The 19,198-nt window shown below is 37.3% G+C and overlaps 1 protein-coding gene across 2 annotated transcripts in view; it reads left to right on the forward strand.

Annotated features, from left to right (window-relative positions):
• EGFL6 (EGF like domain multiple 6) overlaps window positions 1-17,836 on the forward strand; it is a 30,014-nt gene extending 12,178 nt beyond the window's left edge. Inside the window, exons 7-12 of one of the 2 annotated variants that reach the window (XM_059466210.1) lie at window positions 685-807; window positions 7,520-7,846; window positions 12,517-12,597; window positions 13,744-13,830; window positions 15,178-15,443; window positions 16,617-17,836. In XM_059466210.1, coding sequence (XP_059322193.1) covers window positions 685-807; window positions 7,520-7,846; window positions 12,517-12,597; window positions 13,744-13,830; window positions 15,178-15,443; window positions 16,617-16,712 — 980 coding nt within the window. In that variant the 3' untranslated portion in view covers window positions 16,713-17,836. The remainder of the gene's footprint in view (window positions 1-684; window positions 808-7,519; window positions 7,847-12,516; window positions 12,598-13,743; window positions 13,831-15,177; window positions 15,444-16,616) is intronic. The other variant, XM_059466211.1, reaches the window with a different exon arrangement.
• The last annotated feature ends 1,362 nt before the right edge of the window (window positions 17,837-19,198 follow it).

A 19,198-nucleotide genomic window follows, 5' to 3' on the forward strand; every position in this document is an offset into this window, starting at 1 on the left:
CATTATGAGAGGACCTGTCAGCTGCTAAAAATGATGCAATCTGGATTAAACGTGAGTGGTACAAACATTTGTGCACCAACATGACTCCCTCATGTGGGATAAATCAGAAACATCTTTGTAACGGAGCAAAATCAAATACTCTTGATGCCTATACATTTTGCTGTGAGTTGAATGTAGTATTTTCTACTGAATTTTCCTTATTTTAACTTGTTTTCATGCAGCATCATATATATGCTGGAATGTGAGAGGTAGCTTATAGATCTTGACATCTTGGCACGCTCAGGGTTACTTTCCATTTCATTCTCTCTACAGTGAATGAAAGAATGAGAACGTTTTGGTGAGCTCTCTTTTAATTGTTGTCACCCATTCTCTTGTGCATTTTGGTAATAGAAGAGTGTGTGCAACCTGCAGTTTGAATCCTGTCCTCAGTCAGGAAATCACTGCATTCACCTTGTCTTTACTGGGATGAACATTTTCCATGGATGCCTATGCCAGCATCTGTGTGTTTGGAGCTGACCCCAAGCTTTCTGTCCTAGTGTGGATCCTTCTGCCTCTGATGGTCTCTGCACTGGCTTGGTCTAACATCAGTGCTGACAGAACCTGGATGAGATGCGTGGCACAAACAGGCTGTCAGGAGCCTTGTTTTGGATGAGTTTTCACTGAGGCATTTATATCTTCCCCCAGATGTAAATGAATGTGTGACAAATACACACGGGTGCAACCTCCATGCAGAGTGCCTCAACACCCAGGGATCCTTCCAGTGCAAATGCAAGCAGGGCTACCGAGGAAGTGGATTTGACTGTGCTGGTGAGTACCACTGGATGGCACCAATACTGCTGTGCTGTTTTTCTCCAATAATTGATCATTACAAGGCGTGTTCTGAGAAAAGTCATGCTGAACAGTGCTGCAATACCAACAAAGCAAGACCTCTCCTCAAAATAATATATTAACTGCATGACTCATAGCATAGTCAATACAAGTATCCCTTGTTCAAATTAATTTTGCCTGTAAGTCTTCAAGTCTCATCTCTAGGAATTGCAAGTAGAACAGAGAAATTAGTTTGTCTTGAAGAAACAGAGAAAGTAGTTTAAAAAAATATACAGTGATTTCTCAATGAATTCCCAAGGTTAGCTCCTTGGAGGGATACACAGTCTCTCTCAGAAGGCTAACTTAACAAAAAATGAGAAAAGAGAGAAAAGCTATGACATCTCTGTTAAATTGTTTTCACTTTTTTGTCTATTGAATATGGAAGACGTCATATAAAGATGTCATTTCCCACTTTAACTGAATATGACCTTTCAAAAAGAAAGAAAGAAAGGCTGTCCTTGTCTTTATATTTAAAATGAACCTTTTAATTTATACCTTTATTAATCCTCGCAGATGTTTCTCCTGCAACATCATTAAAGGTGTTTTCCTCAAGAGGACACTTGACCTCTGCTCAAACATTAAAAAAGTTTTTGTCTGTAGCAGATGAAGTCTACATAATATATAGTAATGGTTGATCAGCTATGTCTTATGATTATACTTCATGGTCACAGATGTTCTCTGAGTCCCTCTCTTGTTCATGTTCCTACTCTCATTGTGCTAGCAATTGAAACTTACAATACACATTGATAAATTAATATTTTCACAGAATATTTTGAATTGCAAGGGACCCATGCGTCCAACTCCTGGCCCTGCACAGGAGAGCACCATTTTGTTAAGTTTCAACTTTCAGTATAGAAATGTTGACTTTTGACATGCAAAAATATGCAAAAATACACAAAAATCTGACTGATACTGAATGGTTTGATACGGACATAGGTTACCACAGCAGAGATGTTTAGAGCATTCTTCTACTCAAATTCAATTTATGAGCCAGGTTTCTTGCTAGACCACATGTCTTGTGATATGTCACTGCAGCTCACTGAAATGGAAGGATGCATTTGACTAGATACCAAAGCAAACTGACGTGACACATCTTGGCATGGTTTTGTTAAAACAAAATGTACCACAGGTGAAATGTTAAACAAATACATGTCTGAGAAAAATAACCTGTTGGTTTTGGTCTTTTTTTTTTCATTTATTTGCATTTTCAAAATGAGATGGTAAAAATTCCAGGGAAATGTTCTTTTTGACTTTACATGTAGAATATATATTCTACATATAAAATACTTTATCATCAAGCAAAAACAATTCAACAAGAATGATTGCTTAAAAATAAATAGCAAAATTTTTTTCACTTATGAAGAGAGTTATTTTGAGGTCTAGCCCTGTAAAAAATCAGTTCTGAATCCCGATGATTCCTATCTTCTCACAGGTGTTTTTCTCACATAGTTTGCCCTCTGCCTACTTCCTCCTGTCATATTTCCAATTATTAAAATCCATTTGTTGTTTAGCATGGGAAGGACCCATGATTCATAAAGTGAATAGAACACACTAAATGGAAAAGAGATTTATTACAAGACAGGATAGAAGAATAACATAGAGAGCAATCAGAGCCACAGGCAGGTCAGAAGTTGAGGGTCCAGCTAGAAAGTGGTAACCAACAATAGAGGAAAATTAAAATACAATCAGTGGTAGGTGAACCCTGAAATGGAGAGATGCTAAATAGAGACTGGTTTCTCTGGTGGTAATTCTCCCACATATACCTTCTCTTTAAGAGGGAAGTGGAGAAGATTCTTTTAGCTCTGACTGTTTCAATAGCTGACTTTTACTGCAATCCTCAAGAACAACTGACCAGTGTAACTCATGGGGGCAGGACGTGTCTTGCTACTGGGAAAAATGTTTTTTTAAAATAGTGACGCAAACAATTGTATGTACCAGCCAACAGTAAATACTGAGTGTTCTCCATGTCATGTGGCAATTGTGGAAAAGCTTTGCCTTTACTGCAGCCAAAAGAAAATTTGCTATGGGGTTTAATGGGATGAGGACACCATCTTGGGCATTTAGGAGCTGAAGGCTGTGGCTTCACACTTCTTTTGGTGACAATGGCTACAGTTCCTGTGGCCCAGTTCCCAGCAGGGCTTGTGCTGCAGCTAAGCAAAAACCCCCTTAAATAAGCCTCCAGTACTCCGCATAATTATTCCCACAGAGATGGAATCCTGTTTTCACAGGGAAGCATTAGTTCTTAATAGCAATTGTCTCTAGTATAAAAAAACCCAACCTGGCTACCATGGAGCAGTATTTGCTTTTTTCAAAAAATGAAAACTATTTAATATATAACTTAATTTTTGGATTATGAAAGGAGACCAGTTAAGCACATTGCTTATAATGAAATTCCTGTGGCTACATCTCATGCTATCAAATGACCTAATAAGTGATATAATATATAATTCACCTTTGCAAAGAAGGTGGTGGAAATTCTTTCATTCAATTTCTGTGTCAATACAGTGACTTGGAGAAAGTTGCTGAAATGTCAGGCTGCAAACACTGCTGCTGGTATGGATATGATCTGTGATTATTAAGGCACCCTTTTGCCATTTAACACTCCTATATCTATGAAACATTGGAGACCATTTCTGAACTGTCTGTAGGACATGTTTCAGAATCCATAGAGATGGATAGATTTGAACAATCCCTAAAAGGGTCCTAGTCATTTCCACATCTGGCCCCTATCTTGCTGCAATCTGTTGCTGTTCTCAGGTTCATGTGTTTCCTGATTTCCCATTGTGCATTGAAAACCCACATTTCCCCTGCCACGTGCTTTTATGTGTATTCAACTTTTATTTAAGAATAGAGTCTCACAAGGTTCTATAAGCAATTAAGATTCCTGGGGGAAAAAAATAACCCATTTTTGATTAACTTTTTTTGGTCCTATAAAATAACAGGAAAAAGGATTACTATCTTTAAGTGTACAGGTATCACTCTAATGAGCTCAACAATGACACTCCTGTTATTGCCCAGCTAGAGGCAGAGGTTACTTTTCTTCATTATGCTTTGCTGGGTATCTAAGTGTCAATAAAAATTTATGTTGGCTCTCTCTCTGCCTCTTGTATTACTCATTCATTTTTTGCTGATAGGGTAACCCTTAGACCCTATATATAATTTTGCTTTCTTCTTAACTTGCCAGTCCTGAGAAAGGTTGGTTTGACATAATAAAGGTTCAAAGCTTCTATCATTGTCATTTTGCTGGTGATATTCTTAAAATTTAATTCAGTATGGAGTCAAATACTGCTGTCACTCTTCAGTGAGTAACACTTGGGCTTTTGTCACCACACATTTCCTACTAGATGCCTTGCTGGCTGGTGTAGTCATGTATTAAGCACAGTCCAGTGTAACAAACTTGCCCTGATTTCTCAAAGTATCCTTCCCTAAATAAGACAGTAAAAATTTTAGAAATTATATAGGGTAGCATAACATATTGATAGATGATGTTCCATGGTGCTTAGAAGAAAATAATAGACCATAATCTGTCTTTTAACCTATCTGTGAAAGCTTTCCAACTCTCTTAAGAATATCTAAAAGAAGTTGATCGCTTTTAGAATGATTTCTGGAAGTATGTCACACTGATCTAATCTTTACTCACATCTACAGACTCCACCTACACGTGGTAGATTGTTGTCTGTCTCCCTCAACACCTCTTCAACTCTTATACAGAGAAGCTATAAAGGGAGCTAAGAAAGGGTTTGTAAGCCAGTCTCCCAGGCTTGTCTCTGACCAGGTTTTTAAATGCTCTGTGAGGTGTTGGGGTGGAAGCAGTGGGTGCCTGCTGGAGTGCAGAGCAAGCTGTCTCCCACTGCATGCCCTGGCTGGTCAGGGCCAGCAGCAGCTGCAGTCACAGGGCTGTGGAAGGAAGACAGACCCTTGTCTGTCCCTCTCCTGTATCATCCCCTGAGTACTTCCCTTTACACAATGCAGCACAATGTGTTGGCATATATTCTTTTTTTTTCAACACAACTTTCACAACTTGGTCGTTAGACATCCTACACCAATCCATTTCTGCAGGTTTATAATTTTGTAAAATTTCTGTGAGTTTTTCTGATGACAGAAAAGTTTTACTTTTAGCCCCCGGCCACTGTTTGCCTTTGTTTTTTCTACTTCTTGCCTTAATTCTCTCTAATTCAAAAAAAGAAAATACCTTTGAAAACTGAGATATTTTCATATTAGGGCAATAAACAGAAATTGCATGCTTCTTGATCAAAGGTAGGTGAGGAAGAGCTGAACTGAGATGGAATGCTCAAAAATACAAAAAAAAATTTTTTGCACTTTCTCCAAAATTCTCTGCAGTCACATAGACAGATAAGTGCACAAATGTTTGTGACCAACATAAATATAAACATGTCAGCATTTATCTACATATTTTGAGGCAAAGCGTCCTGAAAAATCACTGCCTTAGGTGTAGCCCCCAGAGTACCAGAGAAGGTGAGCTGCTCATTCAGGCAAATCCACAGGCCATGGATTCAAAGGAACAGACTGAGTTTAAGGTGGTGTATCATTGCATTGCATTAGTCCTCCTGCAATTTATGGCTAGATATAAAAAGCCTAAAATCTACACGTCTGGCTACTCTAAAGATATAATGTTGAAAGGAGATTAGTGCTGTGTCCTAAAATAATGCTTAGTGTCTAGAGTCTCTGTCTCCACAAGCATGGAGATTTTCATAGTGCAGCAGCAAATTGGAATCTGCAGGCACAAGGGAATTTACACCTTTTCATCCCCCTATTTTTGTCACTCCTGTCAGTTGATTTTCCACTCTGCTAAATTTTGCACACACAAGGAGATTGGTTTTCTGACACCACAGAGGGTATTATGTTGAACTGTAAGAATTTTCCATTTCAGGAGAAAACTTCAAAGCAGAAACTAAAAGCAGATGTTCAGGTTTGCTGAGCAGTCAGTCCTGTAGCCTTGAAAATCCCCATAGCCTCTCTGTTAAAAGTTTCTTGTTACTAACAGTCAAGAGGAAATTTGTTTGGAATTAAGCTTTCCTGTTAATTTTTATTGCTGAATTCTGAGTTTAGACCTAGGGAACCTTAAATCCTTCATGGCATCATCCTCCAGAGGATACTTACTGGAGTATTAGTAAAGAGCTTATCTGCAAGTATTTGACAAGCAAGCCTGTAAGTTTTATCCAAAAGAAGGAAGAACAAATCCTCAAGTTTGACTTTGATTTTATTGGCATCTGTTTACTTCAACAGCAATCTCAAAAACACCTAAATGCTACAGTGAGCACACCAAGAGTCTGATTCTTTCCTGACATACTAAATAGCATGTAGCTGCACTTGCCTTAAATAAAATGTGACAAATTCACAGTAATAGGATTGTATTTTCCAGAAGTGAATATAAATTCAGGGAACCTTCCTCTTTTCCTACTAGACTGCAGTTCTATTTTATTTACTGGTGTTTTTCTTCTGCTGTGTCTCCATGAAAAGAGGCACAGAGAAAATAGTGTGCCTCTTTTCATGGAGGCAGACTACCCAAGATACCAAGTCCAGTCTATCTGTCTCAAAGTACTACTATAAAATTTTCATAAATATATAGTGAGGAGCAAAATAGGAATGTATTCTTGCCCTGATAATATAATCATTAGAGGGAAATAAAAATAGCTGTCTTCCACCATTATTTTTAATCCTAAAAGACTGTAGGCACTGCAGCATCAATACTGATTGAGAATCAAAGGTGGGAAGCACTATTCTGATCCACTGATGAAAATAGTTTCTCTTGAAAGAGCTTTTTTATAGCACACTGGAACTGCTCAGCTTTCATTGTTTTCTAGGTAGTTCACATAAAAGACTCAAACTGTCAGTCATTTATTACATGATTGTGCACAACATTTGATAGTAGTATCCAAAAGGATAATTCCAGAATAATTAAAATAACACCACTTTATTCAAAACTATAAGATACAGTATTTCACATCCAAGAGGAGTCATAAAATGGTAAATTCTCAGCAAATGTTGCATTTATGTTCTAGTCCATCTTAGGATTGCATTATGGTAACAATTTGGCATTTTTGGATTCTTCTCTGAATTTTGGTGTTTATCCCTTATAATTAAAAAAGAGCTAAAAGAAGTATGATGGAGGAGCTTGATGTATGTTGTCTCAAAATATCCTCATTTCAGTAGCTTTCAGCCTGCCATGGAAGGGAAATTAGACCAGAGAAGTTCACAAAAGACAGGCAAGAGAAATGCTCATTATTATTATTAGGCTGCAGTTGTTGTGGAGGGGATCCTATCTCCATGGACAATTTTAGTCCAAAAATTGAAGAAGGATTTTTGGGTTTTTTTGCCCGAGCTCCAGTGTAAAAGTAATTTAAGTAAGGGGCTCTATGGCCTGTGTTACTCCTTTGTTACACAGACCAAAGAGATCATTACTGAGGGTTGCTTTGGTCTTTTCACTGTAACTCACAGCTGTCAGTAGTGCAGAGCTGAACATGTGCACATGAGTTCAGTTCTGTGCAGAACTGAACTTACATCTCATAGTAGAGAATTTAATTCTGAGACTCTCTGGACCTTGAAAAGGACACCACAGCCCCATTTAAAAACATTGTCATTGCTGGATGATTCCTTAGATGAATATTTTCTATTTTCTTCTTGGTTGTAGTTATCCCTGAAAAGTCAGTGAAGGAAATTGAAAGAAGCTCTGGAACAGCTAAGGACACAATTAAGAAACTTCTTGCGCAAAAACGCAGTGTGAAAAAGCATGAGACAATCAAGAATGCAATCCCAGAAGCAGCTGTGACCCCACCTTCTGAGACCCACTTGCAGTTGCTGGACTATGAAGGTGCTATTGATCTTGGTGGGAGCTACAGTGAGGAAGAGAAAGAAATTGCAGCTGCTGCAGAAGAGGAGGCTGAAGAGTCAGATGAAGAGGAGAAGGAAGATTTTGAAAATCAAATTGATGAGCGAAGCCTTAGAGGGGATGTCTTTTGTAAGTTTGTTTTTTAAAATGTCTGGCTTCAATGTAAATATGTCTAAACACTAAAAAATCATCACAAAACATTGCAGACACTTTATCAGAATTTACTTGTAGAAAATGAATCATAGAGTCATAGGATGGTTAGGTTCTAGTTAATGCTTTTGAAAATATGTTTGAAGACTTTGAAAAACACAGCAAGAAGTTGTACAGCATATTAGAATTCGATGATCTTTAAGGTCCCATCCAACCCAAGCAATTCTATTATTATAACTGGTTTTTAATACAATTGTCTCAGTCAAACATTCTTCAAGGTAGTGACAAAAACAATTACAATGAAGAACACACATTGTCAATATTTCATTCATTACATTTGCTCTTTCCAAAATATAGAAAAATAATAAATACTATCCCACAGCCATTAAAATTGTAATAATAAAAATGAGAAAATAAAATTAACATTCACTTTATTGATATTTAACCTGGAAGGAGAGATAAGTATATATTTTTTAAAGGAAGGATAATTTTAAAGTCCTCACATCTGGCCTGGCCAGAATTTTCCCTTATAGATCTCAGAGATTAAAATGCTGAATTTGTTACAGAGATTTTTATTTTGCTAGGGGATTCTGGCAGAAAGTTGGTGTGCTGCTTCATGTGAAGATAGCAGCATGCCCAAGATGTAGTTTCATTAAGTTTGTGAACTCTGTATTATCTGTGGCTTTCTTGTTTGACACCAGCTGTGATTCAAGAACTTAAAGCATTGTGCCATTTTCATTTAAGGCTACATTACTTAAGTGTGTTTTCCTTCCTTTTAAATTTCCATGTGCTGTACTTCATCCTTGTTATCATAAAAATTCAGTCATGATTCAGGCGCTTAATTGCTTTAACATTTGGCTTTAAAAATACTTTCAATTTTAATGATATTGTGTGATCCTTCAGAGAAGATCATTAGCTCAAATTTACAGCTCATAAATTTGTACATTTTTTTTCCTTTCTTTGCTGATGTCTATTCAGCAGATTCCTTCACGACAACATTAAATTCCTCCATATAATCCCCTCGAGTATTCACATAGCATCTGCCTTTTGTATTATTAATATTGGTATTGTTTGTCTTCCAGGAAGAGTAGTTAATTAGAAAAAATAGAAAAGTCTCTTTAAATTGATTTATTATTTTATCATAGTAGTTATACTACATGATAAATACATAGGGAGCCATAGAAAAATATTGTAAAAAAAAAAGGGAAATATATCAACATGGAAATTATTAAAATGGGCCCAACTACCAAAATAGTGGACCTTCGTGAAAATTGGTATTTACCAATTTTTTTAAAAACCCACACAATAGTTAAAGACAGCTAAATGAAGCCCACAACATGTAAGAAATGTCAAAATTAAGGTGATCAATAAAAACTTAGATTTTTTTTCCTTATATTTTTGTATCTTATGATACAGTTTGAAATTACTTCAAATTACTATTTTCCATGGGATTCTTGCCTTGTCCAGGGTGAAGAAAGGACCTGTCCTCTTGTGAAAGGTGCAGTTTAATAAATAAGAGTATTTATTTATTGATAGACTAATTATTTATTGATGTGAATATTCATCATTAATTATTTATTCATTATTATCAAATACTTAATCATAAAATGAGAGTAGACATAATATTGGAAAGCTCTTTATTACATGAGAAGTGCCCTTTCTGCATATGGGAGAAGACACAGAGAGCTGGGCCAAGTACTTGGTTATATAAGCAAGGATTGCAGAGATGATACACTCAAGCTCCACTGAAATAATTAAGCACAACCTTAATTCTGACAGTTTCTAACATTTTATTGCTTTTTGGCTGTCATTGGTAATTGAGAATGATATTGCCAACTGCAACTAAATTCTATATTCTGTACTTCATCAGTTTATGAAATTCACATCATGCTTAGAGCTCCTGTAGTGTCACGTATCCAGCCATTTATTATACAGAGACACTTCCTTTGGTAGCATCAAGAATGATAAAGAGGGATTAGTATTTGGCAATACTAAAAGTGGACTGTTTCCCTTATGGCTTCACAGGTCTTGATGCTGAACAAGAGAATTCCCTCAGTTAATCACGATGTTTGCTCTCATTCTTTTCTGGTAATTACACCACTCTGTGAGCTATTAATGCTCAGACCGCAGCTTAGTTCATAGCTATACATGTCAAATTACTGGCAAATGTAATTCTTTCAGAGCAGGATGTGGTAGCAGAGAAATGGGATATTCTTGTGAGTCCAGCCTAGTGGTACACCATATACATATAGGAAGCTCAACTTTACTACATCTTTTATTCTGCTTGATTATTTTTTATAATGCCCACTCTGTTTTTCTGGGTTTTGATGTTTTTAATGGGTTTGATGACATCAGTGGTTAAGAACAAGTGTCACCACGATATGAAGGGGTTTGTATGTAGAGATTACATATCTATCAGCTGTTGCTGCGTGTAAGTTGATGTGAGGGCATCTGCAGTATAGAAAGAAGGATGGACTCTGCTGCGCCTAGAGTGGGACATATGTGTGCTTTTGTTGGTGAGATCTTGTTCTTAGGGACCATGAGAGGAGACCTGCCTTTCTACAAGACCACTTGATAGCAGAAGAGCTAAAAGATTAATTATGTCTCCTGCCTATTACTTATGAGGGAGTAAACTTTGGATCCTGGCTGTGCATGAGGATGATCTGATTAAAATATCAGCACTTTCCAAACAGTAAGGTTTATCTGAAACCTTTCTGTAAGCTGAAGCTTGCAGTTTCTCATAATATGCAGCTGATATCTTTCAGCGAGTGCAAAGCCTGATTGTAATGCCTGACTGAAAACAAAAATAGATTTGGAAACACAACTGGACTCTTTTTCTATCCATAACAGTTCTTCGCTTCATAGCACATGGCTACACCTGCACGTATCTCTCTCAAGTGAATTCAAGTGTAATTCAATAACTTAACAAATAAATAATTCTGGCAGCTGTTGTCCTCTGTTAAATCACACCACTCTTTCCAGAACTGATCATATTTTAATAGCTGTCTTCATTTTGGCAAAAGTTTTCACAGCCTGAGCCTCTTTCACCAAGTACAAGCCCAAATTTATGGCTTGAGAGTAAATTTAACACCAATCTGGATGTGCCTATTTCTAAATGTGTATATGTAAACAAAAATTAATTTGGAGAAAGATGTATATTAGTCCTTGCCTTAAGTATGAATATTATCCAGGTGATCTAAGCAATGGGCTGGGTTAGGGGGAAGCTGCAAGGACAACAAGAGATGACACGCTCCTGGCAATTCATCAGAAAGCTCATAAGATTGCATGAATCTTCTCCAATTCAGCACTTCTGGAAGTGCCTCTGGGCCTCTTTGTTACTGTGTGTTGTCACTGGTGTACACAGAGCAATTTTTGACAGTTTTGAAGGAGAAGAAAGGTTAAGTGGATGGCATAGTCTTTATAGTGCTAGGAGGCTCTGGATTGCAGTCACTTCTGAGTATATTCTTAAAACTGAGTATGTGTGAGCATATTGGAGTATTTAAATGGAAAGCCCTAGCTCAGTCAAACTCATGGGAAACAAACCTCCCCTCTGAACAAATGTGCATCCATGTGAAAATAATGACTTTTAAAATATTTGGCATATGCATATATGATGCAATGCTGAGTAGGGAAAAGTAATTTTCATAGCTTTTCTTAGCACAGTTGCCCATGGGATGGGGCTGAAAAATGAACTTCAGTTGTTTCAGGCTTTCCCCTAATACGTTCTGTAAGCAGTAATCCAAAGGCTTCTCCCTCACTCCTCTAAAATGGCACTTTTAAACTCCTCCTGTTTTCATAGGTGGTCATGAATATATCACAGGTACCACCTGCTTATGTGTTTGCAAATGAGAGAACACCAGTGCAAGCAGATCCTTCCCTTATCTCATGTGTGATTTATTACTTACACAGGGTATGCATTAAGAAGTTGAGATTTATGATTGTTTTTTAGTGAGTACACTTATCTATTAATCACTTAAACTTAATAATAGAATTTTAAAAGACTTATAGTAATCTAGAAATTATTTAGCATAAACAAGAATATGGAATCTTCTATCTCAGCAGACAGGAGAGGATTTCCCTTGGTCTCTGAGGCTGAGAAATAATGCCTCTTTCAGGCCAGTGTCTTAGAGAACACCCCTAACATTCTTTGGTGCTGCTTTACCAATTCTTCCAGTCAGCACCAGCTATCACTGCCCTGATTGCAGATCTGTGGGCCTTTGATGCCCTAACTTTTACAAACTCTCTGACATTATCCATTTGTTGAGGCTGCTGTTGGCAAACTGCTGCCAAGTCACTGTCACTGTCTCTGCTGTCTGGCAGAGTTCAGTTTCATTTGATCATTATAGCAAGAAAGCAGATCAGGCCTCTGAGGACAGATCACCATTTTATGACCTTAGGAATCTGTAATTTAATGGAGCTGTAGCTCCAGTGCTTATGGGTTAGAAAGCTCAGTGCTGTGGAAAACAGCGATTTAAGCAATTTTTTTAAATTCAGAGTATCTAATTGCTGTTAGGAATATGGGTTTGGTGGTAGAGTGGAAAATACATATATTGACTTATTTAAATAAATTATGTCAGCTGGTGTAAAGGAATAAAGTTCCATTTTCTGTTCCTGTGATGACTCAGTACTTGACAAGTTGTTTTCCCTAGCTCCCAAGGTAAAAGAAGCAGCTGCCTTTGGCCCTCACCTGGCACAGAGGAAAATTCCAGTGTCGAGACCAGAGCAAGAAGGTGGCTTACTTTTATCATACAGTATTTATTTTCCTGTGTATTCTATCTTTTTGTGACAACCTGTGTTAGCCAAGTCAGAACTAGTTTAAAAGCCTTTAACATAAACCAAAGATTTTGTGAGCATGTTAGAGACAGTATCTGGCCAAACTATGCTACCAGTTCCAACGTGTCCTTTTCCAAGCATATTTTACTGTTTATAACCCATGCATAGAAAGTTTCCCCACATTAGAACTTGACTTGCAATTGAATTTCACTTGAATAATTTCATAGTCATGAAAAAATAAAGTAGCTTCCATTGTCTATAAAATGAAAACATGTTGCATAGCACACAATAATCTTAAACAAAATAGACAGATGTGCTGGTTGACATTTTTTTCCAATTTAGAAAGCAGTAGTCTCAGAAACAATGGATTTAGACAACAAAGCTCTCTAAATGCCATGTACTGCACGTCTCTGTCTCATGATAAAATACATTAAAATAACAAGAAGTATACTTCTTTCTGAGGAAATTCAGAGGCTGATGCATTACTCTTAATCTGATCTGTCATGCTTGCATTGCACAGTGTCCCTTTGTGTGTGTGATGCTTTTCATCTGCACAGTCATGAAGGCCGTGGTGTGCTCTGGCTGACGCCCTTTTCAGGGTGCTCTAAAGGTCAGCTGATCTGGGCTATTCCCAGCTCCATGTAGTTGGATTATCAGGTGCTGATGTAAGGGATTCTTCTCATGGGAGGCCAGTTTCTCTCAAAGGATAGAACTGGAACTTGAGCTGATTGCAGCTACAGCAGTGTAACAAATGGAGAATGGAGAGCTCTAAAGCTGGCAGATCTCAAACAATTCCTGATGCTCGAGTTCAACACTAACAGGTCCACCTATACTTGGGGATTTGCAGGCCATTGATAAACAGAAGTCACAGCATATAAACTCATGTGCAGGTGTGGGTAAAAAGACACTGAGGTAAAGAAATAATTACTACATAATATTTTGATTTTTTGCAGTTGCATCTCGGTCCACACTATCTGAATTCAGATTATCATTTTAGAATGATCTGTACATTAATAACTGTATGAATAAAGAACAAAGTCTTTTAACAGTACTTAGGATATGCTCCTAAATGCTCCTATTATCTCTGCCAATTTTCTTTTCAGTTGATTGCAGCTTCAGTCGGGGAGTTTGTGACTGGAAACAAGATGCTGATGATGACTTTGACTGGAATCCTGCTGATCGAGATAGAGGTATTCAGATATCTGCCATCTACATAGGCTTTGATTTGATGGACTACCCCCTCCAAAAAAAAGGGCGGAGGGGAAACTGAATCCAGGATTTTTCTTTTCTATCAGTGGGTTATCTTTATAATAGAAGAAAAGAGGCAGAGGATGATAGGAGTGGATATTGTTTCTTTGAAATGTCCAATAGAAAATATGAATCAGCAACATATTTCAAGAAAAATAAATCAAAATGTAAGAAAAATTATTAGAACATAACTGTTCAGAATTGCAAACTACAAGGCAATGGAAACCTTATTAACTACTTGTTGGTTGTGTCTCTCCAAGATTGGTAGGACATTTAATCACACATCTGTCATTTACATGGATGTGGCAATGTAGTCACCCACGTACCTTAAATATCACTGGGATAGCTGCTCAGAAATCTCAAACTCTGCAAGACAAACTCAGAATAAGCCATGGGCAAGGGGCCTATTGAAGAACAACCAATACATGAATAGGTACAAATGCTGAAACCTGAGAAAGAGCTCCCTGAGAGCAATGTGGGACTGCTGAGTGGGTGCACATGAAAAGGTGGGGCTGGACGAGTTTGTTTGAAAGCATCTCTCTTTCCCTGTGACACAGAAATGTTGCAGAAGTTGCTGCAGTAGTGACCAGTGGATCCTACAGATCCTGAAGGCTGCTTACAGTTACCACACACACATTTTCTTCTTCTTCTTTAAGAGCTTTTCCATGTTAGTCTTCACTAATCCTTCCTCTCCTGCTCCACATAATTCCCTAAATCCCCTCCCTGTGCTGTCACTTCCAGGAAAACCTTACCCTGGCCTTATCCTGTCTCCCTGAACTTACATATGCTGATTGTGACTTCATTTATGGCCCCAGATGTTTTATTCCTTTAAGATTTTGTGCGTGTCTGTTACTTCATTGGTCTTCCAGGACTTGGGAAATAAGCTGTCAGTTCCCTTGTGAATTTGTCATTAATGCAGAGGACAGTGGAGAGAATATTGAGCTAGCTCAAGTACTGAAATAATGTGACCACAGAGGCACAGCAGCCTGTTTCAGACTTGCATTTGGAAAACAGATGGTTTTGCCTTCAAAAGATAGTGCAAGGAAGAATGACTGTAATTACCAGTGAAATATGAACTCATCTCCTCTGTAAACTGATCTGACTTCCAACCCTACAAGTTTATTCCTTGCTAAGTACACTTCCTGCTGCTTTTCTCCAATGTGATTTTAAATTATTCAAGAAAACTACTTTGAGCTTCCCCTTATTTTCTTAGCAAATATATTCAAATTGCTAATAAATAACACAAGTGCATTAAAGATAATTTTTTAAAATTATTTTCTTTTTACAAGGTGATGGCTACTACATGGCAGTTCCAGCCTTTGTGGGGCACAAGAATGATATGGGGCGTTTAAAACTTCTCCTCACTGACCTCAAACCAAAGAGCAGCTACTGCCTGATTTTCAGTTATCGGCTTGCTGGTGAGAAAGTGGGTAAGCTTCGAGTGTTCCTGGCAAACAAAAAAACTCCTCCTGTCTGGGAAGAGAACAAAGGAAAAGATGAAAAGTGGAGAACTGGAAAAATAGAGATATTTCAGGGGGCTGAAACAACCAACAGTGTAAGTATAACACGGTTTATTAGCCAATTACCACAGCCAACATGCTGATTTGATTTCCTAATTCTCAAGTGTTCCACTAAATGTTTTATAGGCATCAGCAACCAAAAGGCTTATCTGAAATGGGAAACAGGAGCCCGTATTTTAGGGGGCATTAAATTTATCACCTGATTATAATTTCAAAACTGAATCATCCTAATTGGTTAGAATACTGATGCCAGTAATTCTATCATTTTGTAAAAATACTGCATAACATAATAAATTAACAAAAGTAATCAAAATCTGCCCTTAATATCTCACACAACAGAAGCCTACATATGTGCCTAGAAAAATGAAAATTTTTCATTTCATAGAAGAAGTTGCTCTCAAACCACACTAAACCAGACCATTCCAGCAAAAGGAGACATCATGTATAATCAAAGGGGGCCCATCACCATAGGAGCAGGGAGTACCAACAGGGAACACTGTGCACTGATGTATGCCAGAAACTGCCTCTAACAGGACTTCAGCCAGTTCCTCCTCAAAATTCTGGGGCCTGTTTTCCATTTGTGTGATGGAATATTTTCAGTGCTGTGTAAAGGCTTCTACTGTATAATTGAATATAGTGAATGTACAGGAAATGCAAGCCCTTTTCAAGTCCTTTGCACAGCTGGAATGATGCAGAAAAGCCCTTAAATAAATGAGAATCAGAATATAAAATAAAAAACCCAGACATCCTATTCATAAAAACAACCCTCTTCTTTATATATAGTATACATACTATACTCAATACATACAAGAGTGTGTAAATATATATAGAATATGCACACAAAACCTGAGGATCCAAATAGATCAAAAATGAGCAATTGTAATGTCTTGAATAAATGAAAAGCATGAACATCACATGCTGTGATAAAACTGCATTATTATAAGAGGATTTCACTCAATTTGCATTTTTTTACAATAAAAGTAAATAATCTTATTAAAGTAATCCATCTGGTATTGTTAATCTGTGCAGAGGATTTTAATCTAGTTCAAATAATGCACAAAAGCTTTAAAAATGGCAAAGATTCAAGTAATTAAGTCCTGTGTTGTAATAAAATATTCTTTATTTATAGCAATATAACTAATTAGGAGTTGCTAAATGGTTGAATAAACTACATTTTCACCCTTAATACATATCTCTTCTTATGACAGGTCACTTTTGAATCAGAACGTGGGAAGGGTAAAACTGGAGAAATTGGAGTGGACAATGTTATACTAATTTCTGGTCCATGCCCAGAAGATGCCTGATAATGGACATTGAAGTATACCAGATTTAATCCTATTTTTCACACTTTATTAGTAGTGTATTTTTTGTATTCTTTTTTTAATTATAAAAACAAAACCAAAACAAACCTATAAAATTGTGCCTTGAATCTAATGCAACAATGCAAACAGAAAAACTGATGTTCAAAATGCAGAATACACTTTTTTGTGAATTCTTCTAATTTTGATACATGCATTGAATGTAATACTACTGTATTTTATAATTCAAGGTCAGGGTTTCTGAAGTATTATTTGTTAAGCGTTTTTACAATTCTACTTTTTTTTTTTTCTTCGAAGTCTTCTTGAGGCTATTCATTACTCTTCTGTTTCATTTCATCTACTCCATAAGAATATAAAGCAGTTTTTAAGAGAATGTTACTACTTCTGGTGACATAATTAACTTCTTAGTGGGTATGCTGTTCTAAAAATCAGTATGCATCACCCTGTGTGCAGTAAGACAATCACACACAGTGCCAAGGTGTTTATTTAAATACTTGTGCAAAGATGAGTGCTAGGTAAATCCACTAAGTCAGGACAACAAGCAGAAATGATGACCACTATTTATATGTTGTTAATCTTGATATACTCCCCTTATCTAGTATATATTCAGTGTTTAATACTCCACTGTTGCTGACTTGTGCTGAGCTGGCTTCTTATCCTGGGCAGCCTGATGGTTTTTACTATTGTTATTACTATAAGTGTTTACTATTGTATTATTGCTGAGCTGTGCTGAGCTGGCTTTGTTTTCTTCTTATCTTGGGTGTCCTGCAGTAGCACACCCTTCCTCCCAAATTCTGTTACCCCTCTGAGTCTGGACGAGTTTGTTTGAAAGCATCTCTCTTTCCCTGTGACACAGAAATGTTGCAGAAGTTGCTGCAGTAGTGACCAGTGGGTCCTACAGATCCTGCAGGCTGCTTACTCCAGTTCCCAGTGATCTTTGAGGCATGTGAAGCCCTAAACTTTAATAAAGTAATTCTATTGACAAATAATTTATATTAGGCCTGAGGTAAATATTCAATCTATTGAACCACTAGGAAGAAAGTGAAGACCTTCTCTTCCTTTCTGATGGAGCTAAGAAAGTTGTAAGCGGATTCATGTCTTTGAGGAATATTTTCATTACCAATAAAGTATGTAAAATACCGTGATTGTCATCAATGTCTTTGAGTCACACAAATCAGTGATAAGAAATGATCCCTTTATAGTTTTATAAGCATTTAATGTTCACCATTAGCAGATGATGTTACCAACTGGCATGGAAATACAAGAGCAAAAAGAATGACCCATTATTAATGTTTAAGAAGCTCCACATTATGTACTGAACAAAAGGCTCCTGCTGGACTGCAGGCCTACTTTACCCCATTAGAGGTGAGAAAGAATGATTTTCATTGTCCAGGAGACAGTATGACCTAGTGGCCACATACTAAGTCTCCTCTTACACAACTGAAAAAAATAATCTTTGTTGTGAGTTCCTTCATGACTCTTTAAATATCAACAAAAAGGGTGGGGATTATCCACCATCCCCAGGAGCAGGAAGGTGAGCAGAACTTTCTCCCACAGAGCAGGAGCTGCCACCCATTGCCATGCTTGTCCATGCTCACAAGTGCATGTCAATGTACACATACACATTTGAGGGAACCAGAGTCCAGGTTACATCTTCTCTGAAAAGAAGTCAAATGACAATGCTGTGAAAGATGAGAACATTATTTTTGTCTTGTGATCTCTGTGGAATCCAGTACCTAACAGTCTGGATTCTAAGAGAACAGAGAAGTCCATGGAAAAGCCCTGGTTCAGGCAATGTTCAGTTAAATACATGTGCATACATTTTCCTCTTATTTCTGTGTATCCCCTTCCAGGCTGGCTGCTCATTATTTATTATTAGTGACCCTCTTATTTTAGTTTTCATATGAAGAAGGGCACATCCAAAATGACTGAATAGAATTTTGTGCTCTAACACTGAAGATTTTTGAAGAATTCAGCCTTTATGAACCTAAGCTTTTTAACAAAAAACCACCAGTCGAAATACCTTGAATTACACACATGAAGCAAGGAATGCTTGAGAGATTTCTTGTTGAAATACAGTATTTTTGTGCTGTGCACACAGGTGAGGAAAGGGTAGGAGAAGTGAAATATCTGGAAAGTTTACAATGGCTATGCAACCAGGAAATGCAGCTTTTTTGTGAGAACTGGTTTGTGTTACAAAACAGATGCTCTGGGAAGTGTACACAGATTTCAGCTTTGACATGGGGATCTGTTTCCTGGTATCTTTGGAGTTGCTGAGGTAACTGCAGAAAAAGGACTTGGGTAAAGCAAACTCTCTATTTTAAGAGCAAAGACTCTGGTAGCTTCAAAATGAGGGCAAAGTTCCTTCAATATCAAATTGAATGCTGACTGTGATTATGTCAGAATGCCTGAATATCCTGGTCACACTGAGGCAAAAATGTGAAACAAGTATTTTTCTGGATTCACTCCTC

Source organism: Ammospiza nelsoni, chromosome 2, assembly GCF_027579445.1.
Source record: "Ammospiza nelsoni isolate bAmmNel1 chromosome 2, bAmmNel1.pri, whole genome shotgun sequence".
In the NCBI taxonomy this organism is placed as follows: domain Eukaryota; kingdom Metazoa; phylum Chordata; class Aves; order Passeriformes; family Passerellidae; genus Ammospiza; species Ammospiza nelsoni.